Source organism: Hakea prostrata, chromosome 11 (assembly GCF_041222555.1).
Source record: "Hakea prostrata isolate BN-2017 chromosome 11, UWA_Hpros_2, whole genome shotgun sequence".
Taxonomy (NCBI): Eukaryota; Viridiplantae; Streptophyta; class Magnoliopsida; order Proteales; family Proteaceae; genus Hakea; species Hakea prostrata.
The window spans coordinates 15,722,447-15,747,799 of record NC_142610.1 but is presented as its reverse complement, the minus strand read 5'-3'; the positions used below and the strand labels follow the sequence as shown (position 1 = coordinate 15,747,799).

At 34.9% G+C, this 25,353-nt stretch overlaps 2 protein-coding genes and 2 pseudogenes across 4 annotated transcripts; 3 read left to right on the top strand and 1 right to left on the bottom strand.

Annotated features, from left to right (window-relative positions):
- The first annotated feature begins 1,998 nt into the window (after window positions 1-1,998).
- Window positions 1,999-3,330, top strand: LOC149000390 (S-adenosyl-methionine 4-1-methyl-2-pyrrolidinyl-3-oxobutanic acid methyltransferase-like; annotated as a pseudogene).
- Window positions 3,331-4,716: 1,386 nt separating this feature from the next.
- Window positions 4,717-5,616, bottom strand: LOC149000389 (MLP-like protein 423; annotated as a pseudogene). Its single transcript, XR_016170870.1, has 2 exons — window positions 5,366-5,616; window positions 4,717-5,260 (listed from the first exon to the last, which is right to left on the bottom strand). The product of XR_016170870.1 is annotated as an MLP-like protein 423 (transcript).
- Window positions 5,617-10,674: 5,058 nt separating this feature from the next.
- LOC149000388 (S-adenosyl-methionine 4-1-methyl-2-pyrrolidinyl-3-oxobutanic acid methyltransferase-like) lies at window positions 10,675-12,162 on the top strand. The gene is made up of 4 exons (XM_089139897.1): window positions 10,675-10,780; window positions 10,861-11,265; window positions 11,348-11,602; window positions 11,684-12,162. The coding sequence occupies exons 1-4, from the start codon at window positions 10,676-10,678 to the stop codon at window positions 12,041-12,043; spliced, it is 1,125 nt and encodes a 374-aa protein (XP_088996023.1). The 5' UTR covers window position 10,675; the 3' UTR covers window positions 12,044-12,162.
- Window positions 12,163-17,933: 5,771 nt separating this feature from the next.
- LOC149000387 (S-adenosyl-L-methionine:benzoic acid/salicylic acid carboxyl methyltransferase 2-like) lies at window positions 17,934-25,353 on the top strand. Of its 2 annotated transcripts, none has more exons than XM_089139896.1 (7): window positions 17,934-18,021; window positions 18,120-18,521; window positions 18,607-18,864; window positions 23,815-23,913; window positions 24,000-24,404; window positions 24,490-24,744; window positions 25,106-25,353. In XM_089139896.1, the coding sequence occupies exons 1-7, from the start codon at window positions 17,947-17,949 to the stop codon at window positions 25,124-25,126; spliced, it is 1,515 nt and encodes a 504-aa protein (XP_088996022.1). In that variant the 5' UTR covers window positions 17,934-17,946; the 3' UTR covers window positions 25,127-25,353. The 2 variants fall into 2 exon arrangements, with proteins under 2 accessions (XP_088996022.1, XP_088996021.1); XM_089139895.1 differs by having other exon boundaries at window positions 24,825-25,353.

Below are 25,353 nucleotides of genomic sequence, written 5' to 3'. Positions count from 1 at the left end.
ATGCTACTACCTTTTCGGTATGGGGATTGAAACCAAATGACCCGTGATGACAGTGATGTGACGTTGGTCCACTGTTAGTCATATAAATGGTAGGGTTGCATATGTTAGGGTTGGGCTCATGGACGTCCAAGGAACGGACCGGGTGTTGTGAGGAGTCATGAGAGCATCCAACTCAAGAGAGTGTTGACTTTACCCCAGCCGTGGTTTGTGAGCCAGGTGTGAACTTTCCATTTTGCCCAAGATCCCGCGGGGTACCGGTCCTTTCCGGATCGGTGACTAGACTTACCCGGAGGAGAGCTGGTGTATATCTTAAAGCATGTCACCGTTAGAGACCGCATAGTTAGAAATCATAGTATCATTCATACTTTGCACTCATTCATGTCATTTATGCATTTATGCGTTGTTGGATAATTGATGGGATTTGTAATTGTTCTTAGTGAGTTCTTTAGAACTCACTCCTTTATTTTGTATATGTTTATTAGCCTGCACAAATGAAGGAATTGTATCGGAAGATGGATTGGTTTCCTATGAAGGAACCATCCCGTATGAAGAGCATCGGGCACCGGGGGAAATGGAGATAGTCGTGCGGGAGCTCTGCGGTGCCGGAGTGTGCTTATCGCACATATTGATGGTCGGAGACAAAAGTGGTTAGACGGTTTACTCGACGAATGGAGAAGAACTGGAGGACACCCTATCCGAAATTCATGAAAAACACTATTTAGCCTTAGAAAAGGAAACTGGAAAGAAACTGATATAACTCTTTTGATTGTTCCGCTGAACTCGTATTCATTCATTATTCTTTCTTTTATCATTTTTATTGGAGTATTTGGGCTCCTGTAATTCTTAAATTCATTTATTGAACATTTATTGTTCTTTCTTGATTGTCTATATTTGTATTAATTATTGTTGATAGACTAAAACCGTGGATACTGTGACGGATCACTCACGGGTTGTCAGTTGGGTAACCGAAACTGGCAGGTGGGGTGTGATTCTAAGTATAGGAGATTTGGGTTGCTCATAAAAACCCAACACTTTTCTAGTGATCACAGAGATCATTAAGGCCATGCATGAAACATGTATTTAGTTGAATCATAAAATGTCTGAATTCCAAGTGTTTCTTAATGATCTTCCAAAGTAATGACTTCAACACCATTTTTGAAACCTTGCCCACCTACTATGAACACCTAAAGAAGGAAAAGAGTGAAAACTTTAGGCCATGTTCTATTGCAGGGTGACCTGATTCTTTTTATGAAAGGCTCTTCCCAAGGAGTACTATAGACTCCTTTCATTCCTCTTATGGCCTACATTGGCACTTTTAAGTTTTGAACTTCATAAATAATTTACATTAATTATTTTTAGATCAATTTTTTTATAACCATAATGTGTGCATGGTATTAGCTAGTTCCGTCAACAGTACATTGGCATAACAAGGGGAACTTTTTTTTTTTTTTTGGTCAAGAACAAGGGGCACATTTGCTTGGCAAGGACAAGTCCTCCCAGCGTAATCAAAGCTTACTTTATTTTCTAACCTTCCAATGTTGTTTAATATATACCTCCTCTCTCCTACATCTTGTGTTACTTATAAGCTAATTTGGCATTTGCAATCAATTAATAAATGTTGATCTCATGAAAATGACGTTTAAGATAAGTAATACAGACACTAAAGTACCATGCACAAGTATAGTATTAATTATAGAGCTTTTTTCATGCTGCTCATGTAAGTTTTGCCAAAACTCTTGATAGTACTTATAGCAAAAATTATAGAGATTTTTCTTTAGTGGTTTGTCTGACGTGGTGGTGCTTATAGTACACATTGTTGGATGCACATATATTATTATATATATTATTTTTTCTATTATTATTATATCTAATATTCATTCGGGCTGGCTCACGCTTACTTTAACTACATCCTCTCCCTCTCTCTCTCTCTCTCTCTCTCTCTCTCTCTCTCTCTCTCTCTCTCTCTCTCTAATACTTTCATTTTTATTCCATTCAAGCAACTAAGCATGAACTTTGTTTTTTTCTTTCAGAAACTAGCAATAACCAGGGCAAAGCCACTGATAATTCGAAGCATTTCAGATTTGTATTCCACCAAGTTATCTCAATGTCTAAGGATAGCAGACTTGGGCTGCTCATCGGGACCTAACACCTTACAAGTGATCACTTTAATCGTTGAAGTGATCTATGAAACATGTCATCAGTTGAATTGTAAAACACCGGAATTCCTAGTGTTCCTTAATGATCTTCCAAGTAATGACTTCAACACCATTTTCAGAACCTTACCAACCTTCTATGATCAGCTAAAGAAGGATTTTGGTGAAAATTTTGGGCCAGTTTCTATCACAGGATTACCCGGTTCTTTCTATGAGAGGCTCTTTCCAAGCAGTACTATAGACTTCTTTCATTCCTCTTACAGACCTTCATTGGCTCTCTCGGGTTTGAAACCTAATTGATACATATCATGCACGCTCGTGTGTTTTAGTATATTTTTTCTAACCATGTATAATGAAAACTATAGGTTCCTCCAGCAGTTGGAAGTAACAATAAGGGGAATATTTACTTGGCAAAGACAAGCCCTCCTAGTGTGCTTGAAAGCTTACCAGTGCAATTTCAAAAGGATTTTTCCTTGTTTCTTAGCTTGTGCTCAAAGGAAATAACACCGGAAGGAAGAATGGTTTTGACATTTCTTGGCAAGAGAAGTGAAGATCCTTTTGGCAAAGAGAGTTGCATTTTGGACCTGTTTTCTAATTCACTAAATGACTTGGTCAACGAGGTATACATGCTTAATTAATGAACATGTACAATTTTCCTCTTAGTATTTAAAATTATTACAAGTTTTCTTATCTTGTTTTAGGGTCTCATTGAGGAAGCCAAAGTGGATTCTTTCAATTTGCCGTTGTATATGCCTTCTAGCAAAGAATTAGAAAGTGCAATTTGTGCAGAAGGATCCTTTTATCTTGATCACTTAGAAATATTTGATACCAATTGGGACGCAAGTGATGATGATGACAATGAGTTTATGTTGGATAACTTTATAAGAGGGCAGAAGGTGGCGAAGATTATAAGAGTTGTTTTTGAATCCATGCTTGCTGACCACTTTGGAGACTCTATCATTAGTACCTTATTTAGCAGGTACATGGCGAATGTCAGCAAGCACATCTTAAAGGAAGAGAGTAAGCTCGTTAGTTTTGTTATTTCCTTGAGAGCAAAGTGATTTTTTAGGACCCTGAGGAGTGTACGTAAAAATATTAATGTTGGTCGTCTCCTCAAGTAATAAGTAGATGCACTTTGGTTATTTCCTCAATAAATGTCATTGTGATTGTTGGCCGGAGCGGTCATTAATGGTGCATGTCTTAATATATGTATCTAATTAGTACTCTACACCGTCGTTGGAAAATTTAGTTTTCACTCAACGGCATTTCTTTTTCAAGCCTAATGTGTCGAGCTAAGTCTTCTTCCTTCTTTTTTTTCATCATATTCTATAATCTCAATCTCTAGATGAAAAGGGAAAGGTTAAGTTGTGGTGGTTTCATATTGTGAAGGAAAAAAGAAATTAACATTGAAGTAACATACAAAAGTTCTAAGGTCTATTTAATTATAGATCTAGCCAAAAAAAAATTGTGGTTTATCAATACTATATGGCCTGATAAAAGTATAAAGAAAACTAAAATCAGTAAAAGTCAAACTGGGGAAAACCATCATTTAATCAGTCTGGTTAGTGAAGGGTGGGGCACTAGGGCTAGACTTGGAAAGACCCATCCTTGATTAGATTCTCAAAGTCAAACTGGTGAAAACCATCATATTGTACAAGGCACTAAAGCGCCAAAAATCATATATAACCACACTTGATATCTAAATCCTCGAACCAAAAAATGGGTTAGATGCTAGAATTTCAAAAGAGATAAGAGAGATGCTTCAGGTTAACTTATTGAAAGGGTATCACTTAAATTGGTATTTTGTTGGTGTATTCACATTTTCTACAATTTGCAATCTTACAATTCCCTACAATCACTCATTAGGATTGTGACACGTAGCGATAACTTATCCAATAATCGCAATTAAAACTCATATTAAGAAAAAACTAACCTTCTCTTTCAATTTTCCCGCTACTTTTGCTTTTGTTTGTTGTAATTTTTGTGATTTATTTGAAAATTCAAACAATTTGTTTTTCTAAAGGTTGGGTCTTTTCCTTAAACACCTAAATTATTTGAAAATTCAAACAATCCTTGCATTTATAGTTTGCATGTTAAGAAGATTTCGTGTAGAAGTTATTTTGTATTACCTCTTCATGTATATATATATAATACAATCAAGTAAAGAATAAAATAAATGTGATAGGTTGAACATAAGAAAAGAAATTATATGGGATAAAATATAAAGGGAAAACATGCATGAGATGAGAATTTAATTGCAATCCTAGCATTTATAGTTTGCAACGATCACATTCTCGAAAGATCACCAACAGTCATATTATGGCTAATATACAGTTCTCCTATGAAAGTCCGGTTTCATTGTATGATCTCATTGGAATAATTAACTAAGCGAAATCCTTGGTGATAATAAATAAATAAAAGATAAAAGATAAAACACTTCTCATTTGTTACACATATATAGTATCATACAGAGGATTATTGGAATGTACTCATGGATCTTCAGGGATTTTTTTGATATTCAGGTTCATAGACTTAGAAAAGAAGCCTTACTCACAAGCCGGCATTTTATCTCATTTATTACACATATATAGCATAATACAGAGGATTATTGGAATATATTGATGGATCTTCAGGGTTTGTTTTTGATCTTCAGGTTCATAGACTTAGAAAAGAAGCCTTACTAACAAGCCGGCACACATTCTCAGATGAGATAAAGCATTCACAAGCTTTCAAATGGGTCTAGTTGACTTACTAGATTACAACCAAGTGCCCACACTACAGACACAGACACCTACACACACGCTAGTTACTTATGGCTTCTGTCTATGCAGAAACATTGGCAGTAGCAAGGCTAGAGTCAAACTCTTTGGTGAACCTCTCAATAAAGTCCATGTAGTCATGGGCATCAGATATTTCTCCATGCGTTTTCTTGATGTCCAGAGACCACTTCACATAATCCTTCCCATCCTTCTTAAAAGCCTTCAGTGTGGCCCTATACAGATCAAATTTTTTCCCCAGTTCACCACCATAGAATCTTTTTACGAGTACCATGTTTTCTTCATCTATTGCTTCAATCGTCTGCCTTGCACTCTCATATGCTGGTGGCTCTGTGATCAACAAGAACCCAAATCTAGTTAGCCATTCTGAAACTGAATTTTTGTCTACTTAATAAAAGAATAACAAGATTGCACAAGGGTTTGTGCTCCTGTTACCTAAAAAGTATTCCCAGTCCACTACAGACCCACGCTCTTGCCATCTCCTTTAACCACTGTAGTACTTTTAAACATGTGAGGGAGAACCTGTGGCAACATGGTTACATGGTCTGCATAGACGTCGAAGAACTTCTCTGCTGAGGTCTTGATCTCAAACTCCACCTCATACGTAGAAACTCCGTCAGAAGACATGGCTTCTTTAGAATGAAATGATGACACACAGAGGCACACCAACTGAATGAAGAAATGCAGCTGAGGAAGGTGGATGTTTGAAATGGGAGAAGATAGACTAGGTTATTTATGCTGCATTTGGAAGAGAGACGTGGCGTCTCTGTGTACGTCCGTCTCTATAATAATAATAATAATAATAATAATAATAATAATATATAAATGGTGACATCTGGCTGTCATTGGATTCCCGTGGTTGCACATGGATTCTAACGTGACAAGCTCATTGTTTAGTATTTTTAACAAATTGAAAAAATTCTAGTGTCTCACACCCCTAATACACTCATATCTTGGAGTCTGGATTTGGTAGAAATTAATACTTCTCTCACACCTTGTTATATATCATGAATTTAAGAGTGTGTTTACTTCTGAGCACGGACAAGATAAGTCAAAAGTCGAACATCTCCAAAATGTGTAATCCTATGGAAAGATTTTTCAATTGATCCCTAGGTGCACCATTGCATGCACCTAAACATCCTCCTAGATGATTGATGAGACAACGAAGACCGAGTTCAAAGCCTTGTGTCCCAAGGCCATGATCCCATGTCAAATCCTCATAAGATCACAGCCATTTTTCAGTTCTCTTGTTCTTCATCGTTTATAAGGCCAGGAGATCAATACAAAGGAATAGACAGATACGCACATGTAGAGTGGAATACAAGAAAGGGATAAATATGATAAGAAGTCTACTAGTGGATAAAAAGCAAACAAAAAAGATTGATATTTCAAATGAAGAAGTTGGATATACCATAGTCATGACCATCTTTAAGAATCATGCAAGTTCCAGCCTGCGGCCTTACGTATCTCATCTGGCATCAAAGCACCATAGATATCCTTCTTATCGCTATATCAGTAAGGAAGTTCCAGATAATCTCTGTCAATAGCACGCACAACTGATCAAAGAAATGAAACAAACATCAACATTTTATGAATCACTCTGCCAAGTTGTCCAGTAAAATGGATTCTTCAATATACCCTAGTTGGAAGAGAAGAAAATGTCATCCATAAAAATAATAATAAATTTTTTTTTTTTTAATAAGATGATTAGAAAGTGGGCACACCTTGGTACAGTGGTCAACTTGTGGTCACCTTGCAAGTTCAAAACTTGGAAACAGACAAAATTTATTTTATCAACTTACAAAGTACACGAGTCAACTTTAAGGCTTCATTTAATCTGTCAAGACCTGCCACTGGATACCAAAAATTCAAAAAATGCTCTAAATTGTCTGCATTGACACCCTTTTACTACACCTTTTTCCAACACGTTCATCATGCAAATACAAATAGAACAAATACCTCAATACCATTCATTGCCTTTTCAGTCATACAGCATAAAATTACTGAAACTAAAAATCTTTTCTAAGGATACTGTCCATGTAAGGTACAGACAATATAGGCTTCCATAATCCTCAACAGGCAAGATATATTTGACTGTATGCTAGAGCTCCACTCAATGAGCTACACATCTTATTGATGATCCACAAATCACATTTGAAGGGCTCTAAATTGCATAATGTGAAGTTTTAGGTGGTTATATCTTTGGCCAAACAATCATTACACAGTTTATACCGTTATCAATAAGGTAATGTGACACACTGAAGCTTTTCTTCTTGGGCTAACTATGAGAGAAGTTTTATGCGATGGTTTACGTTCAGGAGAGTAATTAACCAAAGCCAATGTTCTTGAATCTTACCCTTTTATGTACAGTTGTTCATGTATATATATCATATTCATACCTCTGGGGTGGTGAAGACATGATGCAACCCTTGGATTCCAGGATTCCAAAAGGAGGGTGGTGATGGCCTGAGGGGCATAGCTTGATCAACAACCAAACTCCAATCTTCCCCAGGAAGCTTTAACACAGCTGTATATAATTCCACCAAATAAGGTGATCAAATTATCACTAACATTGATGTGACAGCAAGTTCAATCTTTGGTAGACAAAATGGTAGGGTGCAGTACTCGAGTAAGACATAGGTGAATGAGAAGCTTACGGGCTATCAATGAACATTTAATGAATCTCAGCACACTCAATGCGAAAATTAATACATTAATTGACATTTGAGAGATACACCCAGGGTCCTCTGGCAACGTTACTTTATCTGAGAAGTAGCTTGTTAGGCGTCTGTTGAGAGGTTGTCGAGAAGCTTCTCGTGATAGTGGATAGTGAGTAGTTTTTATAATAATAAGTCAAGTCAAGAATAATAATTGAACTGGAGGAGCTTGCCAGGATGGCTTGGTAAGCAAGCCACCAGTTATGTAGGCGCTAACTTCCAGTTCTTTCTCTTCTTTCTTTTCCCTTGTTGCTTTGTTTGATCTTCCAATCTTTTTTCGATATCTGGCTGTCACCACTCACCAGGAGGTGCTCTTCTCAACAAGGATTTCTGTGAGTTCTCTTACATATCTTTTCAAATCTGCTCTAAGTTATCAAGGCAGCAGAGAAGGTACTTCTCATAATTGATACTGAAGAATCTGCAGCCCAACCATGGGGTAGCATTATTTTCGATGAACTGAACTCATTCTGGGAACTATTGCAGAAGAACTGTTGTTATGATCAATTGCATTTTAAGTGGCCATATTTAAATATTCACTCGGATTTTTCCTCTGGTGGGTTTTCTGGTTTTGTTCACTCTATTGATTTGAAGAATGGACCCTTTGGCTAGTATTTTAAGTAGGTTTGTTATGGTTATGGCTCAAAACACTTGATCAAACATATTCTCTTTTATTCATTCCTGGAAGTCGACACTAGTAGTTTTGATTCCATGGAGATTGGCCTATGTTGCTGGATAAAGTTCCTTGTTTCACGAGTATAACAGCTATTGTGGTTCATATGTTTTTCCCTTGTTTGGTCACGATGCTTTTAATTGATACTGGAATGACTGCAGGAAACTTTAGTGTTATTTGTTAATCATGAAGATAATTACATTGCTGAAATGAGTGTTTTTAGTTCTGTTCTTGTGTATGTGTATGGGTATACGGGTGAATGTGTGTCAAGAAGGACCAATCTTAATTGAAGCATGATTTTATTGAGTTGAGTGTGGGTAAAGTCCTACCTATATTCTGAAGTGGTTAGCCTTAATTACCCTGCCTATAACTGCTTAGTTGTAGAATTTTTTTTGGCTTTTCTCATGCAGGTGAAATTTTTCATTGAAAAAAAGACCTCAAAGTAAGAGCATTCAAAACATACCCAGAAAATATGATTCGGAGCATCCAAAACTTTCCCAGACCTCAAAGGAAGAATTTTGTCTAGATTCTATTCATTTTTACTCCAATCAAAGAGTAAACATGGTTTATTTTAGTCTTCCAGAAAATAGTGATAGCCAATGCAAAACCAGTTGTAATTTGAAGCATTTTCGAGTTATATTTCACCGAGTTATCCCAATGTCTAAGTATAGCAGATCTGGGTTGGTCATTAAGACCCAGCACTTTTCTGGTGATCAAAGAGATTATTGAGGCCTTGCATGAAACATGTCATTAATTGAGTCATAAAATGGTTGAATTCCTAGTGTTCCTCAATGATGTCCGAAATAATGACTTCAAGACCATTTTCAAAATCTTGCCCACCTTCTATGAACTCCTAGAGAAGAAGAAGAGTGAAAACTTGAGGCCATGTTCTATTACAAGGTTACCTAGTTAATTTTATCAAACAAATTTTACCAAACCCTACAAGAGCAAAATGGCCTCTCAAGGAACTTCCCAAGTTAATGAACCTGACTACTATATCAAAACAGGTGGTTTTTTTGGGTTTTCACAACCCAATGCTTCAATTATATTTAGAATATTATGCAGAATCAGGATTCTTACAGATGGATGACTGTAATAGCATTATATGTAGTATTTGTAAGTGCTTTCAGCACTAATTTCGTTTTAATCTAAGTTTATCCCCATCAAAAAAAAAAAAACAACAGGTTTTTTCCGAGGAGTACTATAGACTTCTTTCATTCATCTTACGGCCTACATTGGCTCTCTTAGGTTTGAAACTTCATAAATAATTTATATTAAGTTTGTTTTTTAATATCATTTTTTTTTTCAAACCATAATGTGTGCATAATAGAGCTAGGTTCCTTCAACAGTTGACATTAACAAGAAGAATATTTACTGGGCAAGGACAAGTCCCCTTAGTGAAATCAAAATTAACTTACTTTATTTTCTAACCTTCTTTTGTTGTTTAATGTATACCACATCTCTCCTATATCTTATGTTACTTATAAGCTAATTTGTCATTTACTATCAATTAATAAATGCTAACCTCATGAAAATCAGGTGTAAGATAAATAATAGATACAAAAGTAACGTGCACAAGTATAGTATTAGTTATATCTATGTAGATATTCTTGTTTGTATATCCTATTGATAGAGCATGACTCATGTTAGGATTTGATCAAATTCATGTAGCGTGCATCCGGTGATGGGCACCATAGGCATCACCACGTTAGATGCACCACTGAAGTAAGATCCCTTCTCTCTCTTTCCTTACTTAACCATTGTGGAATACTTTTTATAAGAGAGAAGAGAGAGAGACACCCAATAGAATACTGACACAGATGGTGCCGAATTTCCTGGATTTCCTATCAAGATGTGTCTATGACATTTTTTCCTACCCGAATGACTGATGGAAGTGCATGCATAGACAACGAGAGCAAGCCAATATAGATAGCATGTACATTGCCTAGCTCATTTTATATTTCTATTAAAGGAAAAAAGGAAGGTAATCTTCCAATTGAGACTTAATTAATAATTGTGCGTGTTTGATGAGTTTATCAATTAGGTAAAATGTGAGTGTTTGATGAGTTTATCAATTAGGTAAAATGTGATGCAAAAAACTCAGAATTGTTTAATTCTATTTTCTTATTAGGGGGAAGCAACACTAGATCAACTATATCAAAATCTATACTCGCACATTTAAAACAAATTTTATATACTCTTAATTTTATTAAATTTTTAAAACCTATAATTCCTTTTTAAAATTCCTGTGGTTCACTGCCCAAGAAAATTTTTCATTTTATAATTTTTGGTTGTACCAATCCATTCCCATATATACAAGCATGATTTACATTTGCTAACACACTAAATGCAAAATAGATGCCTAGGAATCTTAAGCCGAGAGAAGCCATGGAAGTTCAACAAGTTCTTCACATGAATGGTGGGGATGAAGAAACTAGCTATGCTATTAACTCCCAAGTTCAAGTACTCTCTCTCTCTCTCTCTCAAATTCTATCATTTTTATTCCATTCAAGCAACTAAACATGAACTTGTTTTTCTTCCAGAAACTAGGGATAACCAGGGCAAAACCACTATTAATTCAGAGCATTTCAGATTTGTATTCAACCAAGTTATCTCAATGTCTAAGGATAGCAGATTTGGGCTGCTCATCAGGACCCAACACCTTACAGGTGATCACAGAGATCATTGAAGCCATCTACGAAATATGTCATCAGTTGAATTGTAAAACGCCGGAATTCCTAGTGTTCCTCAATGATCTTCCAAGTAATGACTTCAACACCATTTTCAGAACCTTGCCAACATTCTATGATCAGCTAAAGAAGGATTTTGGCGAAAATTTCAGGCCATTTTCAATCGCAGGATTACCCGGTTCTTTCTATGAGAGGCTCTTTCCAAGCAGTACAATAGACTTCTTTCATTCCTCTTACAGCCTTCATTGGCTCTCTCAGGTTTGAAACTCAATTGATACATATCATGCACGCTCATGCGTGTTATTATAGTTTTTCTAACCATGTATAATGAAAACTATAGGTTCCTCCACAAGTTGAAAGTAACAATAAGGGGAATATTTACTTAGCAAGGACAAGCCCTCCTAGTGTGCTGAAAGCTTACCTGGTGCAATTTCAAAAGGATTTATCATTGTTTCTTAGCTTGCGCTCTAAGGAAATTACACCGGGAGGAAGAATGATTTTCACATTTCTCGGCAGGAGAAGTGAAGATCCTTTTGGCAAAGGGAGTTGCTTTTTTGACCTGTTATCTAATTCACTAAATGACTTGGTCATCGAGGTACACATGCTTAATTAATGACTACATACATTTTCCTCTTAGTATTATAAAATTATTACAAGTTTTCTTATCTTGTTTTAGGGTCTCATTGAGGAAGCCAAATTGGATTCTTTCAATTTGCCATTCTATATGCCTTCTAGCAAAGAATTAGAGAGTATAGTTTGTGCAGAAGGATCCTTTTATCTTGATCACTTAGAAATATTTGATACTAATTGGGATGCAAGTGATGGTGATGACAACAAGTTTATGTTGGATACCTTTACAAGAGGGCAGACGGTAGCAAAATGTATGAGAGCTGTTTTTGAATCCATACTTGCTGACCACTTTGGAGACTCTATTATTAATACCTTATTTAGCAAGTACATGGTGTATGTCAGCAAGCACCTCTTAAAGGAAGAGGGTAAGTTTGTTAATTTTGTTATTTCCTTGAGAGCAAAGTGATGTTTTAAGACCATGAGAAGTGTAAAAATATTAAGCTTGGTCGTCTCCTCAAACAATAAGCAGGCGGACTTTGGTTATTTCCTCAATAAATGTTAACATGATTGTTGGCCGGAACAGTCATTAATGGTGCATGTCTTAATACATGTATCTGATTAGTACTCTACACCATCGTTGGAAAATTAAGTTTTCGACATTTCTTTTTCAAACCTAATGTGTCAAGCAAGTCTCTCTTTTCTTCTTCTCTTTCCTTTACTTTCTTATTTCCATCATCTTCTATAATCTCAATCTCTAGGCAAAAAAGGGAAAGATAAGGTTGTGGTGGTTTCATGTTGAGAAGGAAAAAAGGAATTAACATTGAAGCCAACATACAAACGTTCTAAGATATGTTTAGTTATGGGTTGTGCTTCAGTGCTATGTAATTAATGTGCAATACCATGCAACTTACGGTCAAAATCAAAATCTTGACCGAAATTTTCATCTCAACCATCCATTTTGCAAAAATGAGTTTCAACACTTTGCAAAACGGACGATCGAGATTTTTCGACCGTACGTTGTAGGTGCTTTGCATTAATTACGCAGCAAACAAGTAAAACACGTTTAGTTATAGACCTAAATTGTAGTCTATCAATACTTTATGGCCTGATAAAAATATAAAGAAAACTAGAGTCAGGATCCATAGTTTGCCTCAGTACTATGTCATTTGGATACCCATTTACATAGTACCTTGCAAACTTAGACGAGCCAACCTGGAGATCATATACGGACATCTTCAGCTCAAAGTCCTCATGTTTCTTAAAAATGGTTAGTATATCTATATCAACCTCAATCTCCATCTCATCAATACCACTGAGTAGTATACATTTGACATGGTAATGGACATCAAACCCTACTAGTGTATCTGCCGTAATGATTGTGTTGTAGATGTCATTGAACATATCCAAGTAGCTATATTCATCTGGTTCTCTAAATTTGTCCCTGGTTTTCCCACTATAGATGTTTATCACTGTAGTCCATTGAGCATGAGTCATCTTATGTGAATCCAAAAGGACTTACACCACTAAAACAAACCAGAGGAAAGATAAAAACATATATCTAAATTTAGTCAGACTTGATGCAATGTAAAACATTATCTTATTTTGAAAAATCAAACTTGATGCATCATTCTTCTACAAAACAAAGTTAAGTGGCTGGAAAACCATCGTTTGATCAGTGTGAATGGTGAAGGGTCTTTCTTATTGAGGGGCTAGACTAGGAAAGACCCATCCCTGATTGGAATCTCAAGTCAAAACTGGTGAAAATCGTAATATTGTACAAGCAGGGGCGGACCTAAAGAGGGGCCGAGGGGGCCATGGCCCCCCCCCGGATTTTTTTAAATTTTAAACAATTCCTTTAATTCCTTTATTTTTCAGTTTTTCATTCTCACTGTGATGTCCTTTTGGCCCCCCCATTTAACAGTTTTGGTAAAATAATAGGTTAATGTCTTCCTTTAAACTAACTCCCATCCCTTTTTTCTCCCCTCTTTTCTCTCTCTTTTTTTCTTTTATTTATTCTCTTATGTTTCTATAAACATGGGTCCGTAATTTTAGAAGAAAAAAATCTTTTGATATTCAAAAATCAAATGTCATTTTAATTAAAAACTAACTCTTCAATCCTTATTTTTCTCGCCTCTCTCCTCTTTTCTTCCTATTTTTCTCTTCCCTCTCTTGGTTAGAATTTGGGAAAAATCTCTCCACTTGGTTCTTCTCTTTCTCAATTTATCTTCGTTTATCTTTTTTTTTCTTTTCTTTTTATTTATTTTTATTTTATATTATATGTTCATTATTTCTTGTGCAATTTTCCATTTTGTTTGTGTTCCTATTTATTCTCTTCCCTTTCTATGCGTGGGTTGTTTGTTTACTCCACTTGGTCTCTTCTCTTTCTCATTTTTTTGGTTTATCTTTTTATCCATTTTTTGATATTCTTTTTATTTGATTTTATATTCGTCTCTTTATTTCTTCTACAATTGTTCGTTAATTTGATTTTGTATTGTAAATAAAATGTCTATATTACTAGGTAACTATTACTATTGTTTGCATCTTACCTAAAAAAATTTGGTTTACATTTCTTACCAAAGAAAATTTTGGCTTGCATCTAACTTTTAGGGTTGAAGTTATGTGTATATATATATATTTTTATATTGTTGCTTTAAATTTTACCTATATTTTATCGGGAAAAAAATTACTATTATCAATAATTTACCTTTTTTTTTTCAAATACCAATGGGCCCTACAAAATATATGTAAATCTATTCTTTATATAATAAAATAATTTAGAGGTGGGACCCCAAATAGGTCTTATAAGGGCCCACACAATATGTGTGGCAAAAAAGCATTGTGCTTTCCCTAATGGGAAGGTTATATGGCTTTTATTCTTCGGCGGTTCGGCCCCCCCCCCAATATTGCATCCTGGGTCCGCCCCTGTGTCCAAGACACTAAAACACCAAAATCACATATAACAGTACTTGATGTCTAAATCCTCAAACCGAAAAATGGGGTAGATGCTAGAATTTTTCAATAGAGATGAAGAGATGCTTGAAGGTTAACTTATTGAAAGGCTATTGTCTAAATTGATAATTTTAGTTGCTGGATAGATAAGGTGGATTAATGATAGATTCACATCCTCTACAATTTGCATGCAATCTTTTCTTTTCTTACAATCACTCATTAGGATTGTGACACGTAGTAACAAATTATCCAACGATCTCAATTAAAATCCATATTAGGAAAAATAAACTTATATTCTCATACAATTTCTCTCCTATGATCTTTTCTCTTTTGTCATGCCAAGAGGAAATATTTCCACCGTTACTTTATCTTTCTGCAATCGTCCTCCTTGGATTTTGCCATTATATTTTTATACATGTTCATCATTCTTTTTTGTCTTCATTCTTCAATCCAATCATTAATAATGTGAACCACCTTGTTTTAAGTGTAAAAATGAATTTTAAGGCTTGAGAATGGATCTCTTCCCTCCCAACGTGATTATCCACTCTAGAAAGAAGAAAAATAGGAGAAGAATTTGGAAATTGGGAGAAGTTTAGGGTATTACTAGCACATGAGGACAATGTGCTAATAAATCCTGGCCTTCTAAATCAGTTCTTGAACTACATTTGTAAAACAAATAAGAAAATTATACAGTGGCTGATGATGGTTTTTTTTTTTTTTTTTTTTTTTTGAAACTCCAATTTGTTTAAGCTAGTTTACAACTTTACATGCACTTTAATACTATTCCGTGGAAGAAAATTTATTATATATAATTTAAATATGAGACAGATTTGTCCCTAACCAGAGAAAATTCAAACTTTGACCTACATGAAGGCATTGATGAGGATTATTATTGTAAACGATAATAATGGTCTTTCGCAATCTGAAGGAAAAATAAGAAAATCATAGGCAACTCTAGCCGAATTTAGGGTTGCCCTAGCCACCACTACTCCATGCGTGCAAGGCTTCAAGAACTCCACTCAAACTTAACTACCCCCATGCGTGCAAGACTTCAAGAACCAAACTCAAACCCAACTACTCAAGAGACTCTAGCAGATTACATCTTATCAACAAGTGGATTAGACTTAGAGTTGTACTCAAATACACAAGAAACATAATTCATATCAAACAAAAATAGATAACTTGAATAATTCAAACTCTAGAAATAGAGTCCAAGATTTTTTTGCTAAAAGGGTCATTTGTATTAAAAAGCGAAAAAACTCATACAAAAAAAAAAGCAAAAGGAACCAACCCTCAATCCCGCAACATTAGTTGCCCCCAAATTCACCCAACCTCACAGGTTCCATCTCACATCAACATATAAAAGAAATCAAAATCTGAAGCAAGAACGACCAAAAGCCTCTAGATCAAGTTCACTCCGTATTGCTATTGGCCAAGGTGTATTAACATCTGAAGAACCCCATCTCGTAGCCCGATTTGCCAAGTAGTCAGCAGCCTGATTATTTTCCCTATAACAATGGGAAATTTTCCAAGGACGACTAGCAGTAAAAAGCTCAACACCTCTCCAGCGCTGCAAGAAACACCAGGGAATCTTCCTTTACTGAATCAAGACCACTACAGCCACTAAATCACATTCAATCCATAGCCGTGGTATATCTAACTTTATTGTCCACTCTATACCCTGCATCAATGCCTCCATTTCAGCTTCAAAATTAGTTTTAATACCTAAAACAGAGCTGAAATTAAAAAGAACAGTTGATGACTCATCTCTAAACAAACCACCTACACCAGTCGTACTAGGATTGCCCAAAGAACTGCCATCATCATTTAGCTTAACCCACCCTATTGAAGGAGATACCCAGAAAGTTTCTTGAGGAGTAGGGCTCTTAACATAAATTTTCAAACCCATCATCCGTACTTGAGTAAACACTGCTGAAGAGACCTTTCTGCTACCAATTACATAATCATGATGACTGAGATCAACGAAGATCTGACGTAGTACCCAATCTTTAGAAGTAATCACTTCCTCATATCGATACTTATTACGAGCAAATCACAGATAATACAAACGCAAGAAGCATCCATGGAACCACATAATACCTAAAGGCAAAGACTTTGTCTGCCATCCCCACCATTTATAACTGTCTTGAAGAGTAGAGGTAGTCTTCCAACTCATACCGAACCATGCACACAAAGACTCCCAACAGCTGCGAGCCAAAGAGCAATGAATAAAAATATGAATAATGTCTTCAGAAGCCCCTAGACACATACCACAACGTGAAGCCAAGAAGATTCCTTCAGACATTACAATTGCATCAACTAGGAGTTTTCCCTAAAAGACCCACCAACAAAAAATCTGCTGCCTAGGCAAAATTTTCAAATTCCAAATCTTCTTCGTCCAATCCACAACCGCACCATTTTTCCTATGCATATCCCATGCTGATTATATTGAGAACTCTCTTTGAATAGTACCAGTCCAATGACAAATATCCTCGTGATGGATAAGATTTACTAACTCTAGAACTTCTTTTAATTGAGGGGATTGCACCCCCATAAAACACCACTACCGATCAAGAAAGCAATCTGCCACTTAAATTTTCAATTTGTCCGTCAAAATAAGAGGAACCTCCAACTGAGCAGCAGCTATAAAGTCTCTTAACCAGCGATCCTTCCAAAAATTTATCTTTTTTCCATCACCCACTGTCCATCTCTCATGAGCAACAACAAAATGCCAAACCTTTTTTAGCCCAAAAAGAATCGAAGAGCAATAGTTGAGCAGAACTCTTCTAACTATAAATATATAATATGTATTACAGTTAATCTCAAAGAATTAAATCACATTCCTGTGAACTTAGGTTCCAGATATCAACCAAACGACGTAAAACTGAGTCTCTCTCTCACCTATGTATTTATTTTATTTTTTTTCTCTCTTTCCCCATCACCACGTGTCTCTCTAGCCCTAACTCAGGCCTTTAACAATTATATATACTATCCGAGACAAGTCGTGACTTTAATGGTGTCTGGAAGATATATTAATATAACGCATCCCAGTCAGTCCTTTTGTATTGGAGGGGATTTTTTTTAAATTCCCACCTGCTATCTCTCCTACTCAGTGACATCAATTCCACACTACACATTTGACGAATCGTATTTTTTATGAAATGGTGACGTGTGCGATTAGACTTTACAAAACTTCCAACTTCATTATATAATTGTTTTTCTTTACTCGGGTAGATCGTAGATCTAAGAGACTCCTTTTAAATACGTCTATATACTAAGCACAGTTCACATTTGCAGACAAACAATTTGCAGTACAAAGCCATGGAAGTTCAACAAGTTCTCCACATGAATGGAGGGGATGGAGAAATCAGCTATGCTAGCAACTCCGAAGTTCATGTACTCAATTTGCAGTACAAAGCCATGGAAGTTCAACAAGTTCTCCACATGAATGGAGGGGATGGAGAAATCAGCTATGCTAGCAACTCCGAAGTTCATGTACTCTCTCTCTCTCTCTCTCTCTCTCTCTCTCTCTCTCTCTCTCTCTCTCTCTCTCAGATTCAAGAGATTGAACATTTGTTGTTTCTTTGTTGCAGAAACTAGGGATATTCAAGGCAATACCATTCATAACTCGCAGCATTTCAGATCTATACTCCACTATGTTGTCACGGTGTTTAAGGATAGCAGATTTGGGCTGCTCATCAGGATCCAACACCTTACTAATAACCACAGAGATCATTGATGCCATCCATCAAACATGTCATCAGTTGAACCATAAAGCTCCTGAATTCCTAGTGTTCCTCAACGATCTTCCAAGTAATGACTTCAACAACATCTTCAAAACCTTGCCCACCTTCTATGAACAGCTAAAGAAGAAGGGTGAACAGTTTGGGCCATGTTTCATTGCAGGAGTACCTGGTTCTTTCTATGAGAGGCTCTTTTCAACCAGTTCTATGGACTTCTTTTATTCCACTTACAGCCTTCATTGGCTCTCTCAGGTTTGAAACTTAAGTAACAATAGTTAATCATGCATATTCATATTAATTGTTTTAACATAATTTCTTTGTTGTATATGTGCTATAGGTTCCTCCAACAATTGAAACAAACAAGGGAAATGTTTACTTGTCGAGGACAAGTCCTCCTAGTGTGGTCAAAGCTTACTTGGAGCAATTTCAAAAAGATTTCTCCTTGTTTCTCAGTTTGCGTTCTAAAGAAATAACATCAGGAGGAAGAATGGCTCTAACATTTCTGGGCAGGAGAAGTGAAGATCCATTTCACAAAGAAGAGAAAGCCTTTATAGAGGATCTCTTGTCTGATTCACTAAATGACTTGATCTTAGAGGTATGAATGCTTAACTAATATTTACCCACAATTTTTTTTATATATATATTTTTAAAAATTTATAAAAAATTTTTATTCTGTTTTAGGACCTCATTGAAGAAGCCAAAGTGGATGCATTTAATTTACCAATTTATATGCCCTCTAGTAAAGAATTAGAACGCATAATTAATGCAGAAGGGTCTTTCTATCTTGATCACTTAGAAATATTTGATACCAATTGGTACCCAAGTGATGGTGATGACAACAGCAAAAAGTTCATGTTGAATGGTGTAACTGGACAAAAAATAGCGAAAGCTATGAGAGCTGTGTTTGAACCTATGCTTCTAAGTCACTTTGGGGATTCTATAACTGAAACTATACTTTGTAGGTACATGGAGTGTCTAAAGAAGTCGGAGGGTACAGTTGTTAGTCTATCCATTTTATTAAGAGCAAAGTGATGTTTTGGGACTTTGAGGTGTGTAAGAATGATAATAATATCCAAAATGTGTTATTTATGCTTTGGCCTGCACCTTAGCTATCCATCTTCTTGGCAATTCATGATTTGTGAAACTGCTTGGCTGATTTTGACTCCATGATTTCATGAAACTTTTAATTCAAAATCCATATATATGTTTACATCTTCCATTAATCGTTAGAGCTAAGTTTTCTTAAGAAGAAATATTATCCTTATAAAGAGTAAAGTGGTCCACATTTTGATTCAAAAATCAGGATTATAAAATCATATCAGCAAGTGGCACATTTTTTAATACATATCTTTTGTCAAAGTTCACAATTTACAAGATTGCTTACATATAAATAATTGGCTTTGAGGATGTAAATGAAATCGGCACATAAGGGGGCACAATGTTATCAATTGAACTGTGGAATTCATCCCCTAATCAAGTTCTATATGTATCTTTAATGCCATCTTCCAAGAAGCTAATGACTTCAGCAGGGTCATTTCACGGACATTAGTGGACTTCAACTCCTTCTCAATGGTAGATGTGCTTCTAGCATAAAAGCCATATAACCTTCCCGATTAGGGAAAAGGCACTAATGCTTTTTTGCCACACATATTGTGTGGGCCCTTATAAGACCTATTTGGGGTCCCACCTCTAAATTATTTTATTATATAAAGAATAGATTTACATATATTTTGTAGGGCCCATTGGTATTTGAAAAAAAAAAGGTAAATTATTGATAATAGTAATTTTTTTCCCGATAAAATAAAGGTAAAATTTAAAGCAACAATATAAAAATATATATATATACACATAACTTCAACCCTAAAAGTTAGATGCAAGCCAAAATTTTCTTTGGTAAGAAATGTAAACCAAATTTTTTTTTTTTTTAGGTAAGATGCAAACTAATAGTAATTAGTTACCTAGTAATATAGACATTTTATTTACAATACAAAATCAAATTAACGAACAATTGTAGAAGAAATAAAGAGACAGAATATAAAATCAAATAAAAAGAATATCAAAAAATGGATAAAAAGATAAACCATAAATAAATTGAGAAAGAGAATGAGTACCTAATTGTGGAGTAAATTTTTTTTCAAATTTTCTTAACCCACGCTTATAGAAAGGGAAGAGAATAAATAGGAATCACAATACAAAATGGAAAATTGCACAAGAAATAATGAATCATATAATATAAAATAAAAATAAATAAAAAAGAAAAAGAAAAAAGAAAAAGATAAACGATAGATAAATTGAGAAAGAGAAAGAATACCTAATTGTGGAGTAGATTTTTTTCCCAAATTTTCTTAATCCAAGAGAGGGAAGAGAATAAATAGGAAGAAAAGAGGAGAGAGGCGAGAATAAATAAGGATTGAAGAGTTAGTTTTTAATTAAAAATGACATTTTGATTTTTGAATATCTAATAAGATTTTTTTTTTCTTCTAAAATTTACTTGGACCCATGTTTATAGAAACATAAGAGAATAAATAAAAGAAAAAAAATGAGAGAGAAAAGAGGGGAGAATAAATAGGGATTGGGAGTTAGTTTTAATTAGGAATGACATTTATACCTATTATTTTACCTTAAAAACTTGTTCCCCAATCAAACACCTCCAAGTAATTGTCAATGCGATTACCTTGAACTAAGTTACAATTCTATAAAATGTTTGGGCCACATCATAATTAGGAGAAGTTAAAAAAATTAATATTTATTTATTTAATTAAAGTGAATTAAAGGAACTTGTTTAAAATTTGAATGAAAATGGGGGGGGCCTAATTTCTAATGTTCTTCAATGATCTTTCAAGTAATGACTTCAACATCATTTTGAAAACCTTGCCCGCCTTCTTTGAACACCAAAAGAAGAAGGGTGAAAAACTTTAGGCCATGTTTTACTGCAAAATTACCTAGTTGTTTTTATGAAAAATAATGCAAATAGTGTAGTAATATGCGAACATATAGTATTCTCAATCCTCGTTAAATAGGAAATTAATTATATATACGCAGATATTTTTATGTGTTTATATCTCATTGGTCCAAGCACGAATATAGGTGGTACCAGTGGTACACAAGTAAACAACAATTTTTTGTTTCGCTTTAAGTAAGAGCTTCTCATCTAATAGCATGACTCTTTCTTTCTTTCTTTCTCTTTCTTTCTTTTTTTTTCTTTTTTTTTTTTTTTTTTTTTTTTTTTTTTTTTTGGTAAAAGCAGAATTTATTTATTTAAAGGGAGAATCCCCTATTACAACCTAATCCTAATTGATCAAACATTAAAGGCCAGAGTAAATTAGGGGGTGGGAAGGGGATAGTTAGGAATGCATCTTGTGAAAGGGCATTCTCCTTTTATGAAACACTTCTAGCTCTAGTCACTCTCTTTCCTCACTCAACCATTGTAAAAATATTATTTTATAGGATGGAAGAAGGATAGATATAATAGAATATGTATATGACATTTTTGTAGACAAGGATTTTGCATCCTCTAGGAAGTTTGTTTCGGAGGCCTTTTTTATCTTAATAAAAATTTCATGTTGTTTCAAATCCTCCTAAAAAATAATAATATGCACATGACATCTTTGTCTACACAAATCATTTGATAGAAGTAGACTTGTAAATGGATAGCCAAAATTTGCCTCCGAATTCACATTCTTTTAAAAGTGTTCGTATCTTGAATTTTTCTTATCGAAAAATATTTGTATCCGTCCGATAAGCAAGAGGATTCAAATTCGGATAGTTGCTTATCGGATCGGATAATATTCGGATACATAAAAGTAGTTAACATTTTTTCCTTTTAAAAAAATGATAATTGGATTCGGAAACCGGTAATCTATAACTAGATAATCAGAAATTGGAAAGATATCCGGTTAAAGTAAAGTATTGAACATTATTTTCTCTTAAAAATGGTTGATAATCCGATTTTGAAACCGGTAATCGGTAATCAAAAATTGGAAATAAAAAATAAAAAATGACAATCACCAATCAATAACTGGATAGTTTATCGAATCGGATTATTATCGGATATTTGGTAAAGTTCCGAGTCTGAATTCAGATGCCTTCTCTACATTTCCATCGGATTCAAATTCTGATTCGGATAGCAGTTTTGCTAATCAGATTCAGATTCGGATTCGGATACTGGTGTATCCGAGCCTAATCCGATCCGTTTACAGGTCCAATAGAAGTGCAAGAATAGACATCAAGAGCAAGCCACTCTGAGCCTCTCACATAGGAATCACATATTGATTCCTTAAGTAATATGTTTTTTGGTAAAAGGTCATCTTATTAAATTAAAAATGAGGGAAAATATAGAAAAATAAATATATTTATAGAGCATTAGTTTTGCCATCAACCTCACACCCCTAATATTCCATAAGAATTCCAACATAAAAAAACTTATAGATAGAAAACTCTTTTCCCTTTAGAAGAGCCAATGATCTAAATTTTATTGTTTATCCTATTGTTTTCTCCTCCACCAAGAGTTGGTCAATTTTTGTAATATTTTCAAAAGCACTCTCCCTTTGAAGCCTAATGTTTCAGATCTCCCTTTCTTCATCTAGACTTGTAGACATTGAACGGAGCTAATTCCTTTTACCTCGGCCACCAAGTCCCTCTGTTTTCTATCCTACCAATAAATTAAATAATTAGTACCAGAACATATTAATCTCACAACAATACCCAACCGAACGGCATTAGGTGGTACTTTAAGAACTTGATTTTCTTTTAGTTTATATTTCTCCATTATTGGTTTCATGCGTAAGATGTTAATATTGCTAGCATGTTGTCAAATTCAACATCTTGAGTTTATCAAATTCCAGGATTTATTTAGGTTTTGATGATGGTGCAGACGTTCAATAGATAAGACGGAATCCAACTAAATAATGTATCCAAGGAAGAAAGAAGTGTGCGTGTTTTTTATGCGTTTATCAGTTAGCTCAAAACTGATTACAAAATTTTAGAATCATTTAGTTATATTTTCTTGTTAGGTGGAAGAACACTAGTTAATTTGTAGATCAACTATATCTTTTCAAAATTTATATTTGCAAATTTAAAGTAAAATTTAAAATATATTTCAAGAAAATCCTGGGCTTCTAAATCGGTTCTTGACCTTTAATGGTGTCTGAAAGATATATTAATATAACGCAACATGTTATAAGCATCTTAGTCTGCAACATGTTCTAGTCTGCAACATGTTATAAGCATCTTAGTCTGCAACATGTTCTAGTCTGCAACATGTTATAAGCATCTTAGTCTGCATCATGTTATAAGCATGCCAGTCCTTTGGTATTGGAGGGGATTTTTTTTTCAAGTTCCCACCTGCTATCTCTCCTTCTCAGTGACATCAATTCCATACTACATATTTGACGAATCTTCATTTTTTATGAAATGGTGACGTGTGCGATTAGACTTTTCAAAACTGCCAACTTCATTGTATAATTGTTTTTCTTTACTTGGGTAGATCTAAGAGATTTTCTCCTTTTAAATACATCTACATACTAAGCACAGTTCACATTTGCAGACAAACTATTTGCAGCACAAAGCCATGGAAGTTCAACAAGTTCTCCACATGAATGGAGGGGATGGAGAAATCAGCTATGCTAGCAACTCTGAAGTTCATGTACGTTCTCTCTCTTTCTCTTTCTCTTTCTCTTTCTCTCTCTATCAGATTCAAGAGATTGAACATTTGTTGTTTCTTTGTTGCAGAAACTAGGGATATTCAAGGCAATACCATTCATAACTCGCAGCATTTCAGATCTATACTCCACAATGTTGTCACAGTGTTTAAGGATAGCGGATTTGGGCTGCTCATCAGGATCCAACACCTTACTAATAACCACAGAGATCATTGATGCCATCCATCAAACATGTCATCAGTTGAACCATAAAGCTCCTGAATTCCTAGTGTTCCTCAACGATCTTCCAAGTAATGACTTCAACAACATCTTCAAAACCTTGCCCACCTTCTATGAACAGCTAAAGAAGGAGAAGGGTGAACAGTTTGGGCCATGTTTCATTACAGGAGTACCTGGTTCTTTCTATGAGAGGCTCTTTCCAACTACTTCTATGGACTTCTTTTATTCCACTTACAGCCTTCATTGGCTCTCTCAGGTTCGAAACTTAATTATCAATAATTAATCACGCACATTCATACTCATTATTTTAACACAACTTCTTTGTTGTATATGTACTATAGGTTCCTCCAACAATTGAAACAAACAAGAGAAATGTTTACTTGTCGAGGACAAGTCCTCCTAGTGTGGTCAAAGCTTACTTGGAGCAATTTCAGAAGGATTTCTCCTTATTTCTCAGTTTGCGTTCTAAAGAAATAACACCAGGAGGAAAAATGGTTCTAACATTTCTGGGTAGGAGAAGTGAAGATCCATTTCGCAAAGAAGAGAAAGTCTTTATGGATCTCTTGTCTGATTCACTAAATGACTTGATCTTAGAGGTATGGATGCTTAACTAATAATAACCCACAATTTTCTTTTTATATTTAATTTTTTTATAAATTTTTTTATTTTGTTTTAGGATCTCATTGAAGAAGCCAAAGTGGATGCATTCAATTTACCGTTTTATATGCCTTCTAGTAAAGAATTAGAGGGCATAGTTGATGCAGAAGGGTCTTTCTATCTTGATCTCTTAGAAATATTTGATACCAATTGGTACCTAAGTGATGTTGATGACAACAACAAAAAGTTTATGTTGGATGGTGTGACTGGACAAAAAATAGCAAAAACTATGAGAGCTGTGTTTGAACCTTTGCTTCTAAGTCACTTTGGGGACTCTATAACTGAAATTATACTTTGTAGGTACATGGAGTATCTCAATAAGTCAGAGGGTACAGCTGTTAGTCTATCCATTTCCTTAAGAGCAAAGTGATGTTTTAGGACTTTCAAGTGTGTAAGAATGATAATAATATCCGATCGAAATGTGTTATTTATGCTTTGGCCTGCACCTTACTATCCATATTCTTAAGTTTTCCTAGGAGATATATTCTCCTTATAAAGAGTAAAGTGGTCCACATTTTGATTCAAAAATTAGGATTGTGAACGCATCA

Bases quoted from the DNA above. Each gene is read 5' to 3' on its own strand.
- LOC149000387 (XM_089139895.1), top strand. From the start codon at position 17,947: ATGGAAGTTCAACAAGTTCTCCACATGAATGGAGGGGATGGAGAAATC. The intron at 18,022-18,119 runs GTACTCTCTCTC...TCTTTGTTGCAG, and splicing joins CTAGCAACTCCGAAGTTCAT to AAACTAGGGATATTCAAGGC. The intron at 24,405-24,489 runs GTTCGAAACTTA...TATGTACTATAG, and splicing joins GCCTTCATTGGCTCTCTCAG to GTTCCTCCAACAATTGAAAC.
- LOC149000388 (XM_089139897.1), top strand. From the start codon at position 10,676: ATGCCTAGGAATCTTAAGCCGAGAGAAGCCATGGAAGTTCAACAAGTT. The intron at 10,781-10,860 runs GTACTCTCTCTC...TTTTTCTTCCAG, and splicing joins CTATTAACTCCCAAGTTCAA to AAACTAGGGATAACCAGGGC. The intron at 11,603-11,683 runs GTACACATGCTT...ATCTTGTTTTAG, and splicing joins TAAATGACTTGGTCATCGAG to GGTCTCATTGAGGAAGCCAA.